General features: G+C 46.5%; 3 protein-coding genes across 5 annotated transcripts in view; 2 read left to right on the top strand and 1 right to left on the bottom strand.

The window, feature by feature from the left end:
- LOC146173491 (ubiquitin carboxyl-terminal hydrolase 47-like) overlaps positions 1 to 6504 on the bottom strand; it is a 67486-nt gene extending 60982 nt beyond the window's left edge. Inside the window, exon 1 of one of the 2 annotated variants that reach the window (XM_084584016.1) lies at positions 6268 to 6504. In XM_084584016.1, the coding sequence (XP_084440142.1) occupies positions 6268 to 6306 (39 nt within the window). In that variant the 5' untranslated portion in view covers positions 6307 to 6504. The remainder of the gene's footprint in view (positions 1 to 6267) is intronic. The other variant, XM_084584015.1, reaches the window with a different exon arrangement.
- Positions 6505 to 6722: 218 nt separating this feature from the next.
- On the top strand, positions 6723 to 10675 carry LOC146173490 (large ribosomal subunit protein uL1-like). Of its 2 annotated transcripts, XM_084584018.1 has the most exons (5): positions 6723 to 6846; positions 7109 to 7264; positions 8182 to 8330; positions 9238 to 9410; positions 10427 to 10675. In XM_084584018.1, the coding sequence occupies exons 1-5, from the start codon at positions 6842 to 6844 to the stop codon at positions 10595 to 10597; spliced, it is 654 nt and encodes a 217-aa protein (XP_084440144.1). In that variant the 5' UTR covers positions 6723 to 6841; the 3' UTR covers positions 10598 to 10675. The 2 variants fall into 2 exon arrangements, with proteins under 2 accessions (XP_084440144.1, XP_084440143.1); XM_084584017.1 differs by lacking the exons at positions 6723 to 6846; positions 7109 to 7264 and adding an exon at positions 7296 to 7661.
- Positions 10676 to 16983: 6308 nt separating this feature from the next.
- On the top strand, positions 16984 to 25939 carry LOC146173489 (large ribosomal subunit protein uL1-like). Its single transcript, XM_084585209.1, has 5 exons — positions 16984 to 17006; positions 17467 to 17619; positions 18588 to 18736; positions 22984 to 23156; positions 25769 to 25939. Exons 1-5 carry the CDS (start codon positions 16984 to 16986, stop codon positions 25937 to 25939), a joined length of 669 nt encoding a protein of 222 aa, XP_084441335.1.
- Positions 25940 to 26198: the final 259 nt, after the last annotated feature.

Genomic DNA, 26198 nt, shown 5'->3' with positions numbered 1-26198 from the left:
ATTGATCCATTTAACAAATCAAATATGAGGATATTCAAAATTTCAAATATTCGTACAGCCCTAATTAAAACTGATTAACTGCAGTAATGTATCCATAAAAAGCAAACATACGGATATAAATCCAGCGAAGCATTTAGCAAGGTAACTACTATTAAGAAAACTGGCCGGCGGAAGGAAGCCTATGCCAATATACATACCAATGGATCAGGGAAAAATAAAAACAAAGCTTTGGAACCACACAAACAAGATGTCACTGCCCTGTCTGCCTTGCACAACAAGCAACTGCAGCAAAGGATGAAGTATTGCCAGATCAGATCACACTTGCCACAGAGCGAGAGTCAGCTCATTAGCTTTGAAACAGTGTGAAAACGAAAGAATCAAACCGTCTACTGCCACCTGCTCTTCGTGCTGTTGACGTAAGTAGTGCGCAAGTATACAATGTGTCAAAGCAACTGCCTTTCAAGCTGCATTCAACAATGCCATAAAACGCCACATCAGCATTCTTTGAACTTTACAGCTATGTGCTGGCATGGCGGATGACAGTTCCTGGAAAAACGTGGGAACATCTGTGGCAGTGTCAATCACGAGCTTGTCCCGAAGCACTCCCATTTCATTATCAATAAAATGGTGAAGCTGCAGTGTTGACAAGAAAAGTTAGTGTGGCATGAGCATCGACACTATTTCTGCTTCCCGGCCCTTACTGAATGCACCACGAGGTGTTCCATCGCGTTTCTTGGAACTGAAAAACATTTTTTTTTTTTCCAGAGCCAGTCAGCACTCAATGTTTCCAAGTTGAAAAGGAATAAAAATCTGCTCCAATTATGTGAAGTTAACATTAAAAGAAGCCATTAAGAATAATACACCCGGTATTGAAAGGGACAAATCATCAGTTTCTGCATCGTAATCTCAGCTAGTTTATCTGCACAAACAGGTAAAAAGCAAGTGCAATTTCCCAGTGAAACAGTGCTACTTCAGTGCGTGTCTGACTTCGGTTTCATTAAAACTACGCCCAGACAGCACAGCTGCCATGTTCTTGCAGATGGTAAAATCACAACCGAAGCCAAGTTCAATCTACAGCCAGAAACATTGAAAGTGAAAGCAAAGATCTCCCGCAGCAAACCAGACATCACCCCATCCAGATGAGGTACCGCCTTGGGAAAGGCCCCCGCAAAGGGGAAACAATGTCAAACAAAAGCACCATAGGGCTTAGTTTTATGGGCACATGATTTAAAGGCCAGTCCCACCGCTCAGGACTGGCGGCCTGCCAGAGAAAGCAAAGTGTTCCCGATGGCACTAAGTAACGCTTGACCCATTCAGAAATAGGAGGCAGACTATAGCCAACAAGCACACGAGCCCGCGAGGACGTGGAGTGTAGCGAGAAAGAATGCGAGCGAAAAAAAGAAAGAGCGAAAGAGGAAAAGAAAAAGAAAAAGGCGTGGGACGTGAAACTTGGCACCGCCTGGCCGACACCTGGCTCACCTACATTACGGAGGCGTCAACGAACTCCCCTCGACGACCGACCACACTGTCAACGACACCACCAGCCCCTGCCCATCCCTCGCCGCTCCAACAAAAAAGCTGGACTCCAGCCAACGTGGCGATGGCCCGGTGGAGATCTAAGCATGCCACTCCGCTGCCCCCCGCAAGTTTCCTTTGATTTGTCCGAGGCCATCTTACGTTACACAAAGAGAGCCCCAAAAGTCTGCTCTCCTTGTATAATGCAGGCGCATAGTTTGTACAGAACAAAGCAATCATTGCCACAATTCTACTCAAGAAAGGAAAGACCTTACTGCATGCGAGATTGGGGGCTTTTTGCGCAATGGGTTCTGCATGGCTAATACAGTCAGGCTTGTGAAAACAAACTATGCTGCGGGTGAGAAGTTGGGGACATTCTGAGTCTTGCCAACCCTGGCAACAATAGCTTCTATGGTGAACAATTACATAATTCCAAGGACAAACTGAAGTTGGTCTGTGCAGACAAGTTATTACATACTAAATGACCTGTGGCAACTATCACTAAAGACGGACCCTTTAAAATGTGTTCTAGAAAATTAAACAATCCGTACATACAGTCACCGGTGGCCACGCATTTTCTTTTGCTGCAGATCGATCAGGCTAGGCCTCGTTGCCATTCGTGTAAAACTAGTGATCACAGGGTCCTTTCCAGTGACTGGAGAAAAAAAATGTTCTGCTTTTAAATAGATTTCCTTGGCAATAAATATGCCCACTACTGCCGGAAAAGTGTCAACATGGCCACAAAGAACCGTACAGGCATTTCGCACTAACAAAAGTTTGACGGTAGTGTCTTTATTGTCACTTTTTAAAAGGCCACTGTCCCCCCATGGTCCAAAACATTTTCTTCCAAAGTGACTTTGCCTCAGGAAAGCGAGGCTGCAAATATTTTTTGAACAGAGTAATCAATAGCCAATTGCGGCCACCTCATTTACCAGATTTTGCCGCATTCCACTTCTATTCCCTCTCAGGGTTTCTCAAATTCATGTTTCTCTTCTGCATTTTGGCAAGAGGTGAGGTGTCTGGTGGACTATGTGATGACCCAGCATTCTGAGACATTTTCGTCTTCCTTTCTGCTGCCTCGCATGCTTTGGGAGACTCTCCGGCGGCCTTTTGTTTCCCTCACCGAATCATACCCAAATAAATGTGGTACAATACCACGCAGACAACCAAATGTCACATTCGTGCAAAAGTTCAGCTTGAACACCTCGCCAGTTTAACTGCGAGAGGCATTCTACGCAGTGCGTATAACTGCAGAACACACTGTAGATGGCATAATGCACAATGACCCATGTTGATAACGTCAAGACTTTGTAGAGAGATAAAAAGACGAAACCTAAAGCTGCAATAAAGCGCATGTGACTGCACACGACCAGCACTACTTAAAGTCGCTATAAAGTACTGTGGTACAAACCTCCACCAGAGCTATGCAAGATGCTGTAACAAAGGTACGAAGCAAATGTGGAGTTCGCTGACCCCCCTCAGCACCTCAGTACAGTTTAATTTAGAAGTACTTTCTACACAAATCGGACCAGCTGGCTTGTACTCTTGAGCAAAATATTAAACAAAAACAGAGGTTAACACTGCTTTGTGGAGACTGCTTCGAGTTGCCTCTATATATTTTTTTTTCCAGCTTTACAGCTGTTCCTACGCTCGTGAAGTGCTTTCCTTGGGTGCGCCTCTGTCTATGCTCCATATAAAGCGAGGGTCCCAGTGGTGCAAAAAATGCGTTTAGTGATTATGTGCTGCTCTGTAGTCAATCCAAGCTTCTGTTTCATTTTACCAACCAATCTGCTGTTGCCCTTTTTGGCTAGAGAGCGCAAAAGCAAGCACTAACTTGGGGTGCACTCCTCGTTCAGTGTCTTATCCGTTATGCGGCTGCTTCGTGAAATCAGTGTCCATAGGTGCTTTCTGTTGTGAGTGTACTACATCTCACAAAAGAAAGAATTGATGGAGCAGAGGACAACCAGACTTTGAGAAAAGTTTCTTTAATACACGCTGAATCTAAAACAACAAAAATTAAAAAAAAAATTGTTGAAAATTGTGATTCTAGCCCCACATCCCCATTAAAAAAGCTAACTTCCCTGTGTATAGTCAACAGAGGTCATATCTAACTGCAGGACAAGTTGCAAGCATAAAATTTAATGCTTGAATTTGACTAGCAAGGTTTATTGAGTAGAGAACTCAAGAACAAAAACGGCAAAACCCTCCAATGAGTGGTGTCAATGAATGAGCTGAGTGTTATGACCAAGACTGAGTGATAAAGACCTGCACAGATAGCACTGCTCCAGCACCTTCTAGTTCATAGCCTTCGCCACTAGGGAAAGAACACTACTGGCAGCCTGGCGCTACTGTAAACCCGTTGATAAGAAGGGTCTATTAGTTCTGTCATTTCTTCTTCATCGTTATAGTTTAATTATCTGTCCACACTGTAATGCACAAGCACCTGTTCTGCAGATCGCAGCGGGTAACTGCAGTGCCGTCGCACAAAGCGAAATCGCGGTATGTCCTCTGGCAAGAGAAAAACAAAAATAAACTCTCTCCGCTAAAATACAAAAAGGCAGAAGTTTTGAAGTATAACTCGGACAAAGATCTTGTTTTTTTTTTAAAACTTGGATACAGTTTGTTTAAATTAATTTATGATAATGATATTGCCAAACGAACAGGTCAACCGAGTGCTTTCAACAGCGAGAAAGGTAACGAAAGTTGGCGCACACAGTCCCATAGGACCCCGTTTTCTGTGCAGGTCTCTGTCTTGGTCAACTGCACTGGTCAGCTGCTAATGGGTGCACATTAGTGGGTGTGATGAGGATAGCTGCAATGCTAAGGACTAGACCTTTAGCTAGGAGGCCTTGCTCTGAGAGGCACTGACCACTTGAACCTGTAACTTTGCTGACCATATAGCAAGCTTCAAGGTTTGGAGCTGCTAGAGGGAAAGTTTAGCACTGAAACAGCATAACATAGAATTAGGATGGGAGTCACAAGATACTCCGAATCGTGTGTCACAGCAGGGGGCGGCAGAAAGTTAGGTGGGCTGATGAGGTTAAGAAGTTCGCAGGGGTCAAGTGGATGCAGCTAGCACAGAACCGGGTTAAGTGGAGAAATATGTAAGAGGCCTTCGCCCTGCAGTGGGTATAGTCAGGCTGATGATGATGATTATCAGAAACATGCCGGTGAGCAACAAACAGCTTGTGCAAAATTTGTGTGAAATCCAAGTACTCTAGCTAAAAGAGGCACAAATGCGCTCACTTTATTCCAGACTGCTCAGAGTTATGCAAACCTAGCTACACTACGCCTACTGACAGGAGTAAAGCACTATCACTGAACATCACCGTAGTCGAACCCCTTTTCCAAGGACCTCGTTGGGCTGACTCGGTTTAACCAACTCTTGAAAATGTGGATAATTTGCTCGACAATCAAATAACCCCTGCTCCCATAGAAGTTTGCTCTATTTTCACGGGCAATTTTGTCATACAATTAAAAACCGAATCACGGGTGAACACTGATACCATGAGAGGCAGCAAGAAGTCACGAGATACTCCGAATCGCGTGCCACACGCCAACTGCAGTACCGTTATCTCGTCGAGAGAGACGACAAAGCGGCGACGCATGCCGTAACGAGATAATCCGAATCTCGTGACATCACATCTGCCATCTCGTCGACAGTCGGCAAAGCGCACAATTCAATTGCGCAGGCCGCTTGCTGCTCCCAGGAAACGCGCGTCAATCGCACAAGATCCACCAGGGGAGCGAGAGAGTGCAACACGCGGTACGTCGCCTGCCACGCTTGCAACCCGGCCGGCAGACACCTCTTTCGCACTTTAAAAACTCGGCTCGCGCGACGTCGGTGCGTTGCCTGTAAGCGGCTAAAAATACCCGGCGGGCTGGCCCATTTTTGGCGACTGGCTCCGCTAAAGACGACCCCTCTGGAGCACAAACCGCACGGCACGCCGCTCTCTCCGTGTTGCAAGTTTCCTTTCCGCCGACAGTCGACCAACCGGCAGCTCTCCCCGCTAAGTTTCCTCAGATTCGCTGCTCACGATTCGGTTTCACTTTTAAGGCGTCCACAACAAACGGGTTCGGTGAAACGCAACTTTTGCATCGTTTCGAAGGGGGTCACACTCACGACATACCGCAAGGGTCGCCGAAGCGGACTGCATTATCGCGCCGCTCATTCATTGAATCTGAAAGCGGCGAGCTGCTGATTGGCACGTAGGTCAAGCAGCACTCTCGCTTCTACAAGACAATGGACAAGAGGGCAGCGGGGCGCGAGAGCAGAAACGAAAAAAAGAACGCTGACGTCCTCGTTGTTCATGACGTCGGCGCGGAAGGCAGGGCGTCTTTTCTTTTTATTTCGGCGTCGCAGAAAAACATTAAAGTAAAAGAATGGCGCACATAACGTGCGCGGCGTGGACCATGTAGTAGTGGCGAGCGACGCCACGGGTGCTCGCGACGCAAGCAGCTGAGCACCTAGCTGCGTGTTGGGGACGCGGGGGTTGTGTAACAGCTGACGAGAAGACACCTCCGCCGAACGAACAACATGCTACGAAGAAACGGAGACCGCTGTCAGCTTCGCCGGCCTTCACTGTCACGGGTTAGCGGGGGCAGCGTCAGTTTATGATTTTCTTTTTCAGAGCCAGTACCGGCCCGGTGAACCGACACCGCAGGAGCGGGTCCCTTTAAACCGACGCGAGTACAGGCACGAGCGTAATGAGCACGGGACGAAACCGCGTCGAAAAATAGCGGTCCACTTGCCTCGTCTGAGACGGGCTGTGCCGTCTCTCCCGGCGTCATCTCGAGGTGCAGCGGTTCCGGCTTCGGGGACACTTCCGTTCTTCTTTGGGAGGGCCTATGAGCACGTCGGGGAATAAAAAATCCGGGTAATACACACGCGTCTCAAGGCATGATGTTCACCACACCGCAACAGCAGTCGCAGCCATGACCGAGCTACCAGCCTGTTTAGGAAAGAAAATAACGTGTCACGTGATTGGCAGAGCTACGCGCATGACGTCAGTCAATGGCAGCACTGGGCCAATCGTAGCTCACGAAACATGCAGCATTAGCGTTGAACAGGTAGCGTCACTGCGTTTAGTCCCGTAACAAAACAAAATGTTGTAACTTTAAAATTTCTACTAATCATTGCAAAGTTAAAGAATAAAACTACCTATTATTTGGTTTTATTTATAAGGCTAAACAAAATTGTTTCAAGTAGCATATTCTTCCACCAGGGCAAGTTTTATCACGTGACCCAATCGGGCGCGTCACGTGGGCGTCATCTATTCGTTCTTTTCACGTTCGCCGTGTTAGCGTGTGCGTTGCATGGTTGACTATGAGGTATGGAATCCGATCAATCCTTCTCAGAATATTAACTCTCAGCCTGTATTTATTCTCTAGTCGATAGTTGAAACTTTGCTAATCAAGCTGGTTAGTTTATTTTCTCGTTTACATGCTTTTATTTATTATGAAGGGCTTATCTAGTTTCTCGAATGGCTGCTACTTCGTGTTAAGCGTGATGCTTGCTTCCTTGCGTGCTTTTTATGAAATGCTTCATTGATTAGATTCAAAGAGTCTAATACCTTTCATTTTTCTTACGCAGCTCTAAGGTGAGCAGGGACACGCTGTACGACTGCGTCAACGCGGTCCTGCAGGAGTCTGCGCGCAAGCACCGGAAGTTCCTCGAGACCGTGGAGCTGCAGATCGCGCTCAAGAACTATGACCCCCAGAAGGACAAGCGTTTCTCGGGCACCGTCAAGTATGGCTGCTCTTCGACCAGCATCGCTCGAAAAAAACTTGACCTGAAGCGCACAGCCTTTGGCGTCTTCGCGCTAGAGCCCGCCTGAGTCTTAAGCCTAGAATGTCATTCAAACCGGCATCTGCATGCCAATATCGCACAAATTTAGATGTTTGCAAAATGCATTTACGCGAACGGAAATTCGCAAGATATGGGAACGCTCCATTACAATGTCTCGTATTAAAGGCGGATCTTTTAATATCGCTGACGCCAAAGCCTGGAGCAGGACAGGAAGCTCGGTTATCTTAACCGAAGCCGGGCGGACTCGAACCCAGAGTCTTAAAACAGTGGGGAGGTGTTTCGCTTCGGCGGCACCAATAACATTTCGCCTGGTCGCTCCCGGAGACTGCCGACAGTCGTATGTATGACCAGTGCACTTCCATCTGCCGTCAGTACTTGCTCTGCATGCCGAGTGCAGTGGTCGTACGGGGTTGGTTTAGTAGCTACAATGTGCGCGTTTTGCGAGGGTATGGGCGTAACCAGTAATTGGACGTTCCATGCATTTAGTGTTTTTCAGTGTTCACGGACATTCTTTCCTCCGCATTGGTTAATGAGTTTTGCCAAGGAATTTCAGGGAAATTAAGCGTAGCTTGCAAGACATCCTGGGTCCAGGGTAGGGCAAACTGCGCAATAACATCTGCTCTCCCCTAATTTGATGTGTGCATCACTGCAATGACGAGTATAGCACTGGGCAATGAACTAACGCTGATTATGCCTGTGCCTTTCTGAGCATGATGCAAGATTTACAGTAATGAGTCCTCACATTTTGCTGCAGATCTTGAGTTAGTAGCTTGGTGGTGGTGCTTCTGATCATTTAATATTGAGCATTTGCTACTGGTGGTAAGCCTTGTTTCCAACTATTTTATCCCCACCAACAGGCTGAAGCACATTCCTAGGCCCAAGTTCCAGGTGTGCATCCTTGGAGACCAACAGCACTGTGATGAAGCCAAGGCCAACAACCTTGCCTGCATGGACACTGAGGCCCTGAAGAAGCTGAACAAGAGCAAGAAGCTTGTCAAAAAGCTTGGTATGTTTTCTCCTGAGTGGTGTCTTGCATTACTGTCTGCTTCCTCTGAGCAAAGGCCTTCGACTGCAGTGCTACCAGTGTGTGATGACTTGATATGCATGTATTACCTGAAATACTGGTGATAAGACACAACTTGGTCTGAACTGGTAGCCTTTACAAAAGCCAAGGGGTTTGGCTGATTTTCATTTTGCAATACTCTTGGACAAATTTGTCTGTAGCCAAAGGCACAGAGCTGGAATGCACCAGTCCGCCGTGTATGGTCTCCAGCGGTTTCGCAGATTGCGCTTTGGAGTGTACAGCTAGAAGCAAAATGAAAAGGAACACGAGAGCGCGTGGCCTTGCCGCTTTACAAAGCGCTGCCACCAAGAAAAGACGGGAATTGGTTGCACCAAGGGTATACCCTCAAACAGCAGTTGACCAAGCTTAGTTTAGGTGAGTCTATACCACTGATTCTTAGCACCTGTCTGGCAGCGCATTTGAAAATGGAGGCCACGCGCTCCCTTGTTCCCTTTCACTTCTAGCTGTACTATTATGGAATAATTTACCTTTCTGAAAGTTGTAATATAAGCAGTTGCAACGTTGGTGTCAGGCATCGAAACAGCTTTAATGCGCCATGCTAAATGTCAGTGGCTGCGCCATCTGTCAGAATTTCCGCAAAGCTTATGTGGGCTGCGTCTACCCGCCGGTTTCCCTACTTTAGCAGCATGCTGGTTTCGACAATGTGCATAGTGTTTAATATTCGTTAACCGCGAATTTGCATTCACTTTGGCCTTCAGTGTTGTAAAATGCATTTCTGTGCCTTTGCCGGCTTGAACGCGCATTTTAAGTATATGCCCAGGTGAAGAGCTATACTTGACATAGTGACCTCAGCTCAATTCTATTCCTTTGTTTTTTTTCCCGACTGCAGCCAAGAAGTATGATGCCTTCATGGCGTCAGAGTCTCTCATCAAGCAGATTCCCCGTCTCCTGGGTCCTGGTCTGAACAAGGCGGGCAAGTTCCCCACGCTGCTCACTCACAATGAGTCCATGATGGCAAAGCTTGACGAAGTCAAGGCCACCATCAAGTTCCAGATGAAGAAGGTATGCAGACCTGCTGTTTTCTTTTGTGGTCAGTGATAACAAGGTGTAGGGAACTAAATGCTCAGAGCTGCATTACGTTTATGTGCAGTTTTATTATACGAGGATTACCGTTGTCGACCTGCATGCCCTGGGTCTTTATTCCAAGCTTGTGTCACTGTCTCCCCAATCTCAATTTATCTGATCAATGGACACGCCGGATCTTCCAAGTCTTAGTCAGTTCTGCCGTTTCCACCAATCGACTTACTTGATGTAAGGTGGGCGGCGCAGATTTTGGAGTACGGACCAGGCCCTGCTTTAGCATTGGATAAGTACTTGAGTGAATGATATTAGGAAATCGCAAGATTGTGTTCAGTGCAAATGCTTGCTTTAGCCCCTCCTTGCGGCCACTTTGCTGCAAAGTTTTGTGTTTACAACTTGTTTACATAACTAGTTGCATTGCAATAGTTGCCAGTTTCTTTAGAATATACTGAGTTCAGGCAACATTTCAAATCTGGGACATTTACCATGTACTGTCTGTTGTAACAGTTGTCGATAGATAGTTGCCGAAAATAGTGCCCAAAGCATGAGTTACCCTACTGTGGCAGCTCAGTGACTGGGTGGACTGACATGTAGTTGTGTTTTTGCCAGTTGGGTGACTTAAGTCAGGGGAAATGACTACATACCATGACGGCGTTGTGATCAGTGAACCACAAAATGTCTGTTGTATGATGTCCCCATAGCCAGAGTCATTTTGGGATGTTAAAAACAAGCATACAGCATAGGTGTAGTTAGTATGGTCATCGTGTTGGATATGCACAGCATGCTGGTGACATGTTGGACTTGCAGTCACAATGGTTGTGCCTGTGATGAGTTTAGCACTGGGCAATGAATGGCTTCATTGATTACTTGTGCATCCTCTGAGTGAAGTAACCAATTTATTTTTGACCTGGTGTGTGGTCTATGGCATTCAATGTGGAATTGGGTTTTTTTTTTTTTTTTTTTTTTTTTTTTTTTTTTTTTTTTTTTTTTCTGTTCAGGTCCTGTGTCTTGCAGTTGCTGTAGGCAATGTCAAGATGTCCCCTGACGAGCTGGCTCAGAACATCAACCTGGCCATCAACTACTTGGTGTCCCTGTTGAAAAAGAACTGGCAGAACATTCGGTCTCTGCACATCAAGTCCACAATGGGGCCTCCCCAGCGTCTGTACTGAGCCTTGGCTTTTTTGCCATCTCCATTCAGCTACAGTTTTGTAGCTGCTTGGCTGTGAATAAAAATGGGTCTTCAGATATTTTCCTTCCTTCTGTTTGCATGTGGAGTTTTGCTCCTAATTGATTTGAAAGGTTGCAGTTAAAGGCTCTGGCATTGACTGCATTACAGTATTACGTATGTGATTTTTTAGGCAGTGAGTTGGTGTTAATGCGAAAGGTTCTGGAGCGGTTGAAGTAATCCTGCAGCAGTTGTGTGGGCGTTTGCTCAAGCAGACACAGCATAATTCTTGAAATTATTTATTGTATATTTTCTTTTGCTTGCTCTGATAAGTTGACATTTGGTCATGGGCCGTGCAAGGCTACACCGAAAGTTTGTGGCTTTACACGTAACTGTGAAGCTTCTCGGGAAAGGAAAGGTGACTGATTGCGCGTCTTGCCTATCTTACTCTGTAGGTTGAGACAGCTGCAGAGTGCAGCACCGCCATCGTTCACTCGCTCTACTGTAGTGTTCTACAGAGCTTTGTCAAGTTTGTCTCCTTGAGAAGTCACTGTAGTCAAACTATGCGGATTGCTAGCGAACGGTATTTGTGGCGACATGTAGCAGTGCTATCAGTGTTAAAAACCTTATTTCCACCTAGAAGAAGCTCCGTTTCGGACTCCCCGGCACGCAGGCCTGATGGAGCCTTACTCAGGAGCCTCGTGAACTAAGGTCTGGTGAAGATACATTGTTGCTTCACGGCCTCAGGCGGATGGCTTGCTGCTGCTGAGCGGGGTCCTCGCTTCGCAGCAGGGTGGCAGGGTCTCCCAGGCGTCTCTATATTTTCTTTAGCTCCTGGGCTGTTGTTATATTCCCAAATAATATGATCTAGAGTGCCCCATCTCCCACATGTTATGCAATGTAGATCCTTTTCATCTTTTGAAATTGTTGCATATACCCAAAAGGGACTAATATGATTGCCCCCTTGTAGCCTCCTCCATGCAATTGCCTCCCCGTTTACGAGGGAACGGTCTGGCGGCGGATAGACCCTTCTGCTTAGTTTATAGTGCTTTGTAACCTCTTTATACGAGATTAGGCTATCTTTTACATCCATGCGGTGTCTTGCGTCGCACTTCCTGTCGTGCCAGTGCATGCCTTAGCGTCGCTGGCTGAGTGAAGTGAGTGACTCGGGCCACGCGTGCACAGCGGCTCCGTCTTCAAACTTTTCGCCTACGGAGTACATGGACGTATGTGAGCGGACAATGCTCTTGCGGGATCTAGGCGTTCGTCTTCATCGGGGCCAGATGGTATCGCATATGCAGTGCTGACCCATCTTGGCCACGACACGCGAGAAGAGCTCCTCAAATGAGCACTCTTGGCTCGACGGTGTTGTTCCTCACGAAATGTTGCTCCTACTAAAGCCAAGAAAGTCTCCGCTCAAGCTCACCTCATACAGGCCAAAGCTTTGGCCATTTGCGTGGGAACGGTTATGGAGCGAATGATTTCGACGAGCCTTTAGTAGTACCTCGAGCACTATAAAATATACCCCATACAATGGGCGGTTTTCGTTATTGACAACGTCGCTGATATTGTGTGCACGGTTCAACAACCGAAACGAATGAAACGTGCCTATCCGTGTCACTCTTTCTCGATGTGAAAGCCGCCTACGACAATGTGGCTGATATGAGGCCATCTTTGATGCGCTGAAATATTAATGCATCGGAGGTCATATGCTAGCGTGGATAAAGAGCTATCTGAACAAAAGGTCATTTTCTATCGGCGTGACGATGGCCCGACACCTGCTCATTATTTACCGTGGCATGCCTCAGGGCAGTGTCCTCAGCCATATACTTCGTTTAATGTGGTACTCTCTGAGGACCGCCCCAATACCATCCAGATATCTGTTACGCCGATGACATCTTCATTTGGGCCTCCTCTGTGACGCTCTTAGAGTTGCGTGCAAGACTTCTGCGGGAAGCAACGATAACTTCTTATGTCCAGAAGAAAGGTCTCAGCGTTTCATCCGAGAAGTGCGCGCCTGTGGCATTCACACGGAAATGTATAAAATGCTAACACCTCCCGCTCACTTACTGCGATTACACTCCGCCGCTTCGACTCTCGTTTTCTCACTCATGCAAGTATTCTGGGGCCTTGTACAAAACCATCACAAAGGAAAGCGGTGAAGGCGCTTCTGAAGTTTTTACACGCGAGGTTGAGTTCCCGTCTGTAAACTTTAGCGCACTCTGTCCCTTAAGTACTGTCTATGGACGCGTGAAAAACTAATTTCTATTGTCGGCCTTTCTTTTCTTTTTCTCCCTTTGTTCCACTCTCTACTTAAAGGTTAGCCTACTGATATTGCCTATTCCCCCCTGCCTTTCTGCTGTTTCTCTCTCTCGGCAGCTGCCGTCGCCCGTCAGTCTGAACCAGCTCTGCACGCCCGCAGCTCCTCTTAACATAGCTTGACACTGCTGCAACACTTTTCAGAACTAGTGCACCAGTGCAAGCCAAATCAAGGACACCTGATTCGGACGATTTTCTGCGACAAATGCATTGGAAGTGAAAAAGCTGCGTCATGAGAGCGATTTTTCTATGTTACGGTTTGCTGGCTATACCTTGAAGTATTCGTAACGCACTTTTTTTTTTTTTGTGCCTGGGAAGATGTCGCACCTTTAGCGCATGCTCCTGACTCTATCACTTGTGTCTGAATTGCACGTGGGGAGCATGTTATCGGCTTATTGAGCTTAGAAACGAACGTGACATCCGCCATCGTCCAAGCCAGTTGGCAGTTGACTTTTAGCCAAGTGTTACTCTTACAGGTGGAAAATGAGAGGTAAGCGTGCCGTCCTGTAGGCTACCAAAAGACACGCACCGTTCATTTGACCCGTCCCCAGTCAGTGTTCCTTCTCTTGATAGCTAACTCTGCTCTGACTTGCGTTGTTAGAGCGCCGAGATCAGGGCTGGGCGCCCCAGAGTAGCCTGGGTGTGGCTTGCTCGGGTTGATGCACATGTCAGTTTACCGTCGCTCTAGATGCCTGCGTTGTGGCTTGGCATGGAGTGGATGATTTTTGCTAGTTTTGTCTTGCATGGTAGACTTGCTATTTTGGGGTCTATGAGGGCCGTAGTATGTGTCATGTTTCGGAAACTCCAAGTTGGCATTGTGGACTAGTTGTCACAGGACTAGTAGTTTTTCTTAATGAGTATATCAGGCAAACGGTTCCGCTTGTGCTATAAGCTATGCGAGTGAGAGCCGTAATTTGCGATTATGCCACAGTCGTTTCCATATCTCTTGGAAGAAGGCAGCAGAGCAGGTAACAACACAAAGCATAAGAAGCACACACATGCACACAAGGACAACGCTGCACTGACAACTATATTAACAAGAAACCGCACATCTCCCTTCACTTCACGTCTGCAGCCAACTTCTTCCTTCTCTTACCTGCTCTGCTGCCTTCTTCCAAGAGATATGTGACCAACTAGCTCAGCTATCGACTCTATTATCGTTTCCATACTTAGGTCTGGGAGCGACGGGCTTCTTACAGGTGTACGAGTTCTGCGTCGACTGCCATTGTTGGGAGGAGAAATGTGGTCGCGAGTTTCCTGTGTTCAGCTTTCAATCTCCTATTTCCATTTGTCCCAGTCCGTAACGCGTGCGTTTCCGAGTTTCGTTTTGCATGTATAGGCACCGAAGATAGAATGAAACATGTACATAATGGCCACCGCACAGAAATCGGTTCGATTCGTGGCTGTGGTTCACATTTTCCACCAGCGTTAAATCTAGGGATGTACTCCCTGCAACATTGGTATCAATCCTGATCAGAAATGCAGAGTCAGCTAGGATTGTGATCATGCGAGCTTAGTTCACTTCTTTTCTGTCCTTTGGGTGAGGCGCTTGTGTATCCCCAGGAGGTACGGAGTGTTTAAGTTTAAAATAATATATGACAGTGAGGGACTTTAAGGGGAGTTTAAATTGGGGCTTGTCGTTTGGAGGACCACTGAAAATTAGAGTTTTGTTTGGATGTGGCCTCTCCATATCGGGAGAAGGGCAATTGACAGCGGGTAATGTTTAATGGTAGTGGATCATGTAGTATTGGCGTGTATTTCTGTGTTTAACGTGGGATGTATTTAGCATGTTCGTATGCTCCGTAGGCCAGCAATTTAAGTTCGCAAGTTCAGGATTTTGCGACACCTTTTAATTGTTGGGCAACTGTGGAATATTATACGAGGCTGTTTTACACGCGCTAATGAGAATGTTCTAAGCTTCTGCTGGTGTGGCAAAAAAATTGCTTTAAAATGTTTTCCTGCGCTAGCGACAAGTAGTTAAACGGTTAAACTACGATATTAATCAAGTCAGTGGAAATTATTTGGCATCTGATTACAGGCATTCCTCCCCTTAGCACCTTAAAATGAAGGGTTTGATAAAACACACCAACACAGCACTCACCATTATGTTTTCAATGTACGTCGCTTCGGACCATAGAAAGCGAGACTGTGTTCCCCTGCTCATATCACTTACTTGTTCAACACTACAAGACGTGAGGCCATATGCTTTTCCCTACATATTCTTCCTCCTGTACGCCCGTTCGTTGGCCTCTACACACCTTCCACACCATCTTCAATTTTTTCAGCTGCGACGGCCGCGGAGAATACCTGGCAAAATAGCGCGCCGGATTGCCCGACTGAGGACTGGCATCTTAAGACCTATCGAAAGCTCGCTATGACGGCACGATAGCCACCCAAGCTACCTCTCCGGTGTATTAGTTGGGCTTTAGAGACCCGTTAGAAAGCATGTGTACGGCTTACATCAGAAAATGATGGCACACTACGCTGGCCCAGATATGATCCTGGAACGACTCGACGAACTGAATACTGGATTGCACGCCTTAACGACTGGTGGACGCCGTTCGGCGAAAACTAAGGTCTAGCACGTCGCTCGCTTGAAAAAGTGTCATTCTCGTGACAACACCTGAATTACCCAGAGGGCTTCGCTTGCGCAAGGAAGATGAGGCGGGGGGGGGGGGGGGGAGGAAAATGTTTCAGACCAGATTATAAATAAGAGGGACACAGTGTCAATGGACGAGGACGAAAACGCGTGCGTGTTGAGGTGCTGCTTGGCTCTGTGCACCAATCCTGTCATTCTAAGAGTGCGTTTGCGACATCAGTAATGTTGCAATATATCGCTCTCGCCCAGTAATAAAAATCCAAGAAACGGTTTAGGCTAGGGTTACACAAAGTTTATCGACGTGTGGACTCCAGCTTGAATCCCGCATCCAGGAATTACCCCAGAAATCGCTACTCTATCGTTATTTGTTTTGCCTTCTAAGCTTTAAATCAGAAGCACTGTGCTTACGGTAATCTTCAGATGGAGGTGGTAGTATCCGCCAGGTGGCAGATTGTCCCTGTCCGCGCGACTACGTGCAGCCACGCGCCACAGATCGTTCGCAGACGCCGAGGACAAATCAGCGCGGCACCGGTCCTTGCGGCATCGCGCCCTCGAAGCTTCCTCGGAGACCGGGTTCAGCATGTTGGCATTTGCTCCAGCTACCGTACCGATCAGCGCAGATGTGCAGTGAGTACTGTCCTAGCTAGTGCCTGCGTAGCCGTAATTAGGCTGAATCTTTGCTCGACTCCTGTTTCACATTACTTCAAAACGTCCTGAAGTCCAGCACAGCGTTTGGTGAGCTGTCGATCAGGTTAAAATTAGTAATTACCTTTCTGATATTTTCTTCTCTCATTAAGAAGGCCTTTACATTCCCGATGTTTTGTTTGTTTGCTGAAAGGGTTAGGGATAGCGAGGAAGTAGGCCGGCGGGTGACACGTACTGCTGCAGAAGAGAACACTTACCTATAGAATGATTGTTCCTTCGCCACCGTTTCATTTCACTGCTTTGAACTGAACGAATTCCGTGACCCAATTATTATTGCGAAAGCAATACTACTCCCATTTTCAGCCCTTCGCGTAGCCACGGTCGGTAGGCACGTTTGACCTTTAAACCCAGATGGCTGTGACGTCATACCAGCTGCGAGAGATGGGCTACCAAGTCGAGTCGTCGGATGGCAGCGGTCGGTAGGCACGGCGCGCTGCAGCTGGAGCCGCGCTGCTACCGAGTGGAGGCGCTGCTGTCACCTCTTCTCTCAGCTGAGAGGAGGAGGAGAAAAACGATGGGTATATTTTAAAATGCTCGCGCTTGCTCAGCCGAAGCACTTGCTATGCATCCTGATAAACTGAAAGAAAAGTCACGCCGTCCCGACGAAGCCAGGAAACGACAGCGGGCTACAGAGACAGATGAAGAACCGGGCAACAGCGTCTCGCTCGACGGCGCGCTTGTCGCGCTTCTCTTGAATGGTCCTGAACCAGTGACGACTCCGAATGAAATGTAATGGATGCTTTAAACAGTGAAGACTCTTTGTCGACATGTTCACTCAGCAGTCAAGGATGTGAGAATGCAACTTGCGGCAACGACGCGTTTAGGAAACAGAAGAAGAATGGCAACGGAACTATATAGCGTAGCCATGCTATTACTGCTTTCACAACCTACCGGGCTTAACTAAAGCTAAGGCCCAGTTAATTTTTTTTTCTCTTGCTTCGTTTAGCGAGGAAGCAAACTTGAGTAAGCCTGCTTGGCTCTATGCAAATAGACAGCGATTGGGAGTAGTCATGCTTTTGTGGATTTGCAGCGGAGTCCGAACGGAATGCATACAGAACTGCCGCTGATTTAACGTTTCTGTTGCTTTGGCCATTGATTTCTTGAGGTGCACTGTGGAAAATCACCTTGACATTGCTCTTTAACTATCCATTCAGTCTAAAGAAGCGTACAAAACAAAGAGTTTAAGTGGTTTGTTTGAAACGAATTATTTTTAGCGACATCAACGCGTCTTTCTTGACCCATTGGTACAGCGCCAAGATCAACCGAGATGTGCTTAACGATGCCGTGAGGACCATCATCGACGAGGTGTCCCAGCGCAAGCGCAGGTTCGTCGAGACAGTGGAACTGCAGGTCGCGTTCAAGAAGACGTTCGGAAGTAGGAGGTTGCCCCTTCTTCCATACAAGTATGTTTACAACTGCTGCTAATCTTCTTCGTCACATTCATTTTATACCTATATCAAACTAGTTTTGTTACAAGAACACCTTGCAGATCGGTTTGTTTATACCCGTTGCGTCTGAGGGAAGACTGAAAACAAAATGCACAGGACTGTCAACTGACTCCTGCTGAGCCATTACGGCTCCCCCTTGCGCTCAGGGGAGATGTTAAAGAGATGTGAGGAGAAAGATTGGAATATGAGACTCGCTCCGTGACAGATGTCGTCAGCCAAAGCGGCGAGTACGAAAATTTAGTACTTCTTACGTGTTTCATTACACAGTTAGCTAATGTAGCATTCAGGAGGTTTTGAGAAATGTTTTTTCTCCGAGAGAGGTGCCGTTCTAGAGTTCATGAGAAGCATACAACCCTGTTGCTGATGGGACGAGCTTTCCCTCGTCAGGCTGAACATCCTCCGAGGCAATACTATATACGTAAAAGGCTGTTCAATACTCTGGAGAGGTACAGCACACACACGCACAGAGAGAAAGAGATGTCCGCGTTCCTAGCAGTCTTCGTGTGTTTGTGGCAGCTTTCAACGCACTTGTCATGGGTGCAACTAAAAGCGCAGGAATACAGAAGCGCTGAAATGACTTCATTTAGGGCAGCCATTAGATACCGATGGTTTACGGCAGCGGCCAAGAATTACCGTAACTGGCGGTTGGTACCGATGTATCCCGTCGGCGTGTCTTGTCGAAGCAAGCGAGTGGCCTGTTTACTAACTTGCAGCACGCGATGCACCGCTTTGAATGATATTCCCGTAATATAGGAACGGTAAGGGGGACTAAACAAGACAGCGTGTTTTATTACAGAGCAGGTTAATGTAGTACTCAGGAGGTTTGCGAGCTTTTTTTCCTCCGAAAGAGAGAGACCGTTATACGAGTTCGCAAGCAGCGCAATAACCCTGTTGCTGATGCACCGGGCTTTCCACTCCGTCAGGCTGAATCACCCCACGAAGCACAACTTCAAAGTATGCGTGCTTGGTGACCAGCAGCGTTGCGGGGAAGCCAGGGCCAACAATATCGACTGCCTGGACCTGGAGGGTCTCGTGAACAAGAAGAAAAAACCGGCCGCCATTAAGCGTCTTGGTGAGACTTGCAACGATGAACCAAATTCTAGTATTAGTGCCAGCATGTCATTGTAAGGACTGTAACTTCGAAATACGTCTGCGAGCATTGTGCTGATGCCAAAAATGGTCCCGGTAATGTATTATTTTCACTTCTTCATCGCCACATGTCGTGACGTCATCATCATCATCATCAGCCTGACTATACCCACTGCAGGGCGAAGGCCTCTCCCATATTTCTCCACTTAACCCGGTTCTGTGCTAGCTGCATCCACTTGACCCCCGCGAACTTCTTAACCTCATCCACCCACCTAACTTTCTGCCGCCTCCTGCTACGCTTTCCTTCTCTTGGAATCCAGTTTGTTCGTGACGTAGTGTAGACGTATGCGAATGGTATAGTTATTAGATGTAGAAAACATCGCAACCTTCGAGCGATAGCGAACAATCGCATTTCCGTGCACTTTCTACATTTTTCAGATAACCAGACGGGGGGGGGGGGGGGGGGGGGGGGTGGAACGGCAGCAATTGTGCTTGCGCCTCGTGGAAATCTACCGATCGTGTTCGCACCAAATAACGATTATTTTCGAACTAAACCTCGATGTTCTCGACAAAATTAGGGATTTTTTGGGTGTCGTAATGGCCGCTACCATCATCAATTAGAATCCCTAAGTGCACGCTTTTTCAAAACCACAATGTCAAAACGTTGGCCAACGCTTTCGCTCAGAAATCTTGTTAACTTTGTGGAGCCATCGCAGCGAACGCTCTCGATTTTTATGCCTGTAGAGAGGACCAATAGCGCCAGTCTCATCATCTAGCGGTTTCGATGTATTCAGACACTTCTCGCCATCGTTCTTGACCATACAAACAGTTAATAGCGTTTATATAGTGAAATTTCGCCAGTGGTAAGGATCCTTGAATAGGGAGAGAGGAGAGTGCGTTCGGAAGTACAAGGCCTAAGATGAAATATCCAAACTGCGTGGCCTTGCGCAGCGGGATAATGTAGGTCGTAATACCATATGGCGATGTTCGTGATAACATAGATGATTTGCAATTTTTTAATGAAGAACAAATTTAGCGACTTCACCCCGGAGGTTTATGGTCCGCGGTTTATGAAGCCAGAGTTTGGATGAGGTCTGCGTAACACTGATAAAGAATGAAAAGGTTGTAAGTGGGATCCATAATTACAGTTTAGCCCCATGGCTTGTAGGAAAGCGCGTAAACAGAGTAACGCGTAATGCGTAAACACACGTGGAAGTTGATGGACGCGGCGATGTGCAACCGCTACCGTCTGCCGCTACCGCGCAAGCGTCAGTACGCATGCGCAGATCACCCTGAGGGCTTCAGATGGCGCCACGTTTCCGTTAAATGCCGGCGGACCAGCGCGCAGGGACCAATGGATAGTCTTCAAGCGCGTAAACAGAGGATACCCTCATATACACGATTTGTGCTTGGAAAACTTCTATAGTTCTGCCCTTCGTGCTTTTTGTCGAACGTGTTTCAACAGAGAAAAAAAGCGCTGAGAATTTTATTGGAAAATGAAATATTTATACAAGAATAGACAAATTGCTTCCAGTGTGTAATACAGGACAGCATAAAATGCAATACAGTCCGCACTATTGTCCAGCTACCCGCTGTATAAAAAGCAAAGCAATATGTGACAACCAATTATATGCTAACCAGGAGAAATCTTAATTCTATAGAGACTCATTAAGTGCATATAGAAATGCTGTGACAAGAGCGGGTAATTTATTCCGGAGTTCAATGACATCAGGAAGTGATGAGCAGCGAAAGACTATGGTCGAATTGTTTTGTGATGATTATGACGGGAGATCAGTCTACTTGGAGGTTTCAAACGTGTTCCATTCACGTACCGTGAATGATTTGTAAGCATAGTTTTGAACTTTGCGTTTGACTGAGGTGTTTCGAGCAGCTCTAGACCGCATGAGTTTAGTATCTCTGTTAAAGAATCTGTTCTTAGAAATATTCACAACAAATAAATCGCACCGCGCTTCTTTGCACATCTATTTCAGCTGAAAAAATCTTCTGGTGAGGAGCCGTCGTACTATACGGGCGCATATTCTAGGGAAGGTCATATGAGAGATTTGAGATACTTTCACGGCTGTCGTTGCTCTCCACCAATTAACATTGCTCTTAGGAAACGTCTGTTTCCTATGTGCCACTGCACACAGATTTTCAACTTGATTTCGCCAACTTAGGTTACAAAAAGTACACACCTAAAGGTATGGTACTCAAACGTGCTAACATTAACCAAATGTGACCTTCAATATTACGCTGAAAAGAAACTTTATTTATTTTATCAGTTATGTCAGTAAATTGGCCTTATTGAAGTTAATTTTCATTCCCCCTTTCTCGCAACCAATTTCGGATGCCCGCAAGTTTTGATTAACGTTAATTGGGTCTCCTTCAGATGTTATAGGTGCATAAGTGAGGCAGTCATCCGCAAACAGTTTTAGTTTTACAGAAGGGCCAGCAGCTACTACATCATTCATGTAAATCATAAACTGAACTGCCCTTAGCATATAGAACCCTCTGGCACACTACAGAATATACATCCAGAAAGCCAAACTCGGAACTATCAACACTTACCGCATCTTTGCGACTCGGCAATTATGCTTCAATCCATTTCACAACATTTCTTTCAATGCAAGTCTTTTGCAATTTCAACAGTAAATTACGATGAAGAACCTTGTCGAAGTCTTCTTCAAACTGTACACAAATGGCGCCAGTTTGTCTACGGTCATCTAAACTTTCGAATGGTCATGTATGGTCTAAATTAACTGCATCACTGTTGAAAACTATCGTCAAAATCCGTGCTGACAGTCGAAAAGTAGCCCGTTAGTTTCCTAAAAAAGAGACAATTGAATACCACGTAGTCACTGGCCGAACATGAATGGCTAATGATAAAGCAACGATAAAGCAAAGTGAGCAAAGTGCAAAATAAGTATTTAGGTATTCATCTGACGCATAATCTTTAATGGGCCACACACATTCAAGCCATCTGTTCCAAAGCCTGCAGATCGTTAGGTTACCTGCGTCGGAATTTGCTAACCTCCCCTAACAGCGTAAGAAAACTGGCATATTTAACAATAGTACGGTCAAAACCAGAATTTGCATCACCTACATGGTCTCCATATCAAAAATATTTAACCAACATGTTAGAATCCATCCAGAACAGAGCCTCTCGCTTCATTACACGTAATTACAGCCCTCACTGCAGCATTACAGCGATAAAACTTGACATCGGCTTCGAGCCTTTAGACATTCGCCGTTCCATTGCGCTTTTGTGTTTATTTAATAAATACGATTACAGCACAAGACCATCTCCATTACCCCTTGAAACGCCTACACGCATTTCATGCCGCCTACATAACCAGTACAGCATAAAACGCATATGTACACGGAAAAACCCTAGCTTTTAATTCATCTGCACTTCTACGCGCCATCACTCTTTCGAATGATCTTTCTGACAGCATCGCATGCATCTGCAACCATCAACCATTCCAGGATCAGCTACACAAAACATCTCACATGACATCATTTCTGCTCTTATCTTTCATTGCCTTTGTCGCAGTGTATTTTTTGTTCCTTCGTTGCTATTGCGTTTTGTTTTGGTGCTGTGCGTCTTATGACATTTACGGTGACTATATAGTGCTTCTGCATTTTTCTTTTCTTCTTTTTACGAATGGTATCTGCAGTATGTCCGGCATTCATGCTACAAAGTACCTTGTATCCTATGCATATTTTCGCCTTTAGTTTTGCCTTGTAAAATAGTTTCTTTTTACTTAATCTTTTGTATCTCACGTTGAGTTGTATTAATTAGTTTCTTTTGCACATTTTGCTGTTATTTGCCTCCCTTACTCAATGCCTTTCTGGGCCCTGTAAGGTATTATGAATAAATAAATAAAAATAAATGCACATTATGGCTTGTTGCTGGCAAAAACTGGTGGTGATGACTGTGCTTCATGTTTTGCCCTTTCCTAGCTTCTGTAACAGCTCTTTTTCAGTGGGAATAGTGTTTTTGTCATTGAAACATGGTGGTAGATCGATACAGATACAGACCGATTTCGATATGCCCTTATTGCATGCGAAGTGAAGCGTGCGGGGTCAGCCAGGTCACTGTCTCTTAGCGCCCGCAGTGACAGCAAGAGAGCAGGATGAGCTCCGCTCACTTGTTTTCTGAAGTTTTCATAGGAGAACCCGAGCAACTCCTCCTTTATCTTCCTTCACTTTTTTTTTTCGTATTTGCAGTGAAAAGGTACGATGCTTTCCTCGTGCCCAAGACTATGGCAAACGACGTCATGAAGCTCATCGGCTATAGGCTGAAAATGGCGAGCAAGTTTCCGTTGCCGATAGAAAACCAAGATTCGCTGATGGAAAAAGTCCAGGAAGCCAAATGCACAGTTCGGTTTAACATGAAAAAGGTACGCGGCTGTCGCAGTCTTCGAACGTCAGTGTTCCTCCAGCTTTTTTTTTTTTTGGAGTGGTCACTTTCTCGCCTGTCCCCTAAGGAGAGAGGATAATTCTTCTCCCGTCAGTCTTGCCAACACTGACAGGTTACAGCAGGCCCTTCCGTATACCATCTCGGCATGGTGACAGGTAGCAAGTGTGTGACACTCGATACCGGCTTTCCATACCAGCGGGGCTCATCTGCTATCACATAAAAAAACAAGAAGCTTGCTCCTTGCTTAGCGCCTTGATATAATCAGTTTTCGGCATCAAATTTCGTATCTACGTTGCCGTATTCGCGCAATCCGTGCATACTCGGCGCCTCAATGCTTTGGCGCTTTTTCTAAGAGAAATCATTAGCGCTAATTACGCGATTGTTCACATGACCACACACTACCATAATCTTAACTGAGGAAGTGAGAGAAAGAACATATGGAGTGGTGAGAACTGGGAGGTCTGGGCAGCAACCTCGAAATTCGAGTATTCTGTAGATAAGAGGCTGCGCGATGAGAGACATGCATGTCTGCTGAGCAAGCGTGTTAAACGAATGGCGTTGCTTGAATAATTTCTGTACAAACTGTTACTTTGTGCCTGGAAAAGAAAATACGTGTGTGAGGCAACTGTTGACCTTTTCTTTCTCGTGCTGCATTGTGTGCGCTACTTGGAGAAACCCAGACGTTCACAAACATTACCTGCAGCTTACCCGGCGGTGACGAGTATGACGGTACATGTTTATCGTGTGCTAGACTTTTCTTCAATGCACTCCCTGGATTCCACCTGAAATACCAAATGAACATGTAAGCAGCTCGGAACGGGGTTCAGCTAGCCCAGTATCGTCACTGTTGTGGAATATTTTCATGCATTAACATTTGAGCCCGTAGGAATTGAGACTCTAATCCTGTGTAATCTCTTCAAAAGACCGTGCAGCGACTCGGGCATGCGTTTTTGCCTTGCTGACTGTCGGGATCCCTCACTATCAGGCGATAACACTCTAAAATAGCTTCTCCTAAGTGTGCAACAGTAGCTGAAAAGTAGTGAAAAGTGCCCGTGAGCTGTAATGCTTTCCTCCGTTCCCCTAATGCACTAAGCTTTTTTGCACACGTGGAAGTTGATGGACGCGACGATGTGCAACCGCTACCGTCTGCCGCTACTGAGCAAGCGTCAGTACGCATGCGCATGTCACCCTGAGGGCTTCAGATGGCGCCACGTTTCCGTCAAATACTGGCGGACCAGCGCGCAGGGACCAATGGCAGTCTTCAAACGGGCGATCGGCTAATGGGCGGATATAGAAGCGTTAGATGATTTTACTGGGCTCTGTCAGGGATTTAACTTGGCTAGGCAGATTATATAACATGGGAAAGCACTGTTGAAATTACCCGCTCCAAGACACGTGGTCTGTGACGTCACGACCTAGAGCGCCTATCAGGAGTTAGGCACGAGTAAAACTGCTGCTCGAATCTGACGATCGCATTCTCGCAATAAAAACGCGCGTTTTTACTACGCAGCGTGTTAATCTTCGCAAGCATTGAAAAGGGTCGAGTGCATCCTTTCCTTAGCGTCTAAAAAGATTGCTTCTCGCTTGTACCATAACCATTACCACCACCACAAGAACATCATCCGGTTGTCAACGCCCACTGCAGTACAGGTGCACCTCCCATAATTCTCAATTAAACCATTCCTGTACCAGCTGCCTCCACATAATGCCAGCAAACTTCCTTACCTTATCCACCCGCCTAATTTTTTTTTCGCCACTGTTTTGCGTTCTTTCCCTTCTGATCCAGGCAGTTATGCTGGACGACCAATGGTAATATTGCCTTCGAGTTACATGTCCTGCCCAAGTCTTTTCTTTCGATTTCAACAAGCTTGCCATTAACTCGCGTTTGTTCCTGGACGCACTCTGCTCTCTCCCTTTCGCTCAACGTTACATCTATGTTATTCATTCAATATCTTACTGCGTTGCCCTCAATTTATGTTAAATTCCACAATTTTGCCCCACGGTGAGTAGCGGTAAGATACAGCGGTTGTATGCTTTTCGCGGGTGCTGGTGGAAGCGTGCAAAGTGGATCAGAGAAATAAGCCGAGTTAATAACATTCTAGTCGAAATCAAGAAGTAGAAATGGGCATGGACAGGGCATTTAGTGCGAAGAGAGGATAACCAATGGTCGCTTAGTGTACCAAACTGGATTCCATGTGAGGGAAGGCGTAGCAGGGTGCGGCAGAAAAGGGAGGACGGGAAAGGGAAGGCAAGGGACAAAGTGTACTGTGCACCATGCCATCGAACGTGGATGCAGCTAGCAAAGAAGTGGGTTAATTTGAGGAATGTGAAGATCCCTTCACCGTGCAGTGGGTATAGTCTGGCTGAAGATGATTTACGGTTTTTTTAAAGATTAAGCGGTTTTGGGGAAGACAAGGGCTTTGCCTAAATTACCAAGGCTGAGATCTTGAAGTGCGTCGGTTGAGAAGCAAATCGTACAGTCTGACTACTTATAACAAAGACGGCCCCTATACCCATGAAGAAACGGAATTGAATGAAAAAGCGAACTTAGTCTGGGACTTCTTATGAAAGCCGAGCGTGCATCGTGCGCAGGCACTGTGGGTTGCTGTTGCCGTCGCCAACGTGGCGATGCCCGCCAATGAAATTGCCACGAACATCGACCAAGCCGTCGCAGTACTGCTGAGTCTTCTGAAGAGCGACTGGCCGAGAATCAAGTCCATGCACACCAAGGCCACCATGGGACCGGCACATCGCATTTACTGAGCCGCCATTACGCCTTCCGGCGTTAATGCTGGAGTTTGGCGTCAAATAAAAGGCGCGGGCTCAAAAACCGTGTTCGACGGCTAGTGCGCGGGATGATTTCCTTTCTGAAGGCTGGTTTACAGGCCTGCACAGCATTGCACTGAAGAATCTAGCATTCTGAAGAAGCAATTCGTAGTCGCCATGCATATTAATCGGCATGATTGTTGGTGTCTTCTATAGATAGAACGACTGAATTTCCGATAGATTCAATGCAGTGGGG

Source organism: Amblyomma maculatum, chromosome 11 (genome assembly GCF_055883805.1).
Source record: "Amblyomma maculatum isolate TAMU_Amacu chromosome 11, ASM5588380v1, whole genome shotgun sequence".
Classification (NCBI taxonomy): Eukaryota; Metazoa; Arthropoda; class Arachnida; order Ixodida; family Ixodidae; genus Amblyomma; species Amblyomma maculatum.
The sequence above is the reverse complement of the archived record's forward strand: the minus strand, read 5'-3'. Positions and strand labels throughout refer to the sequence as shown.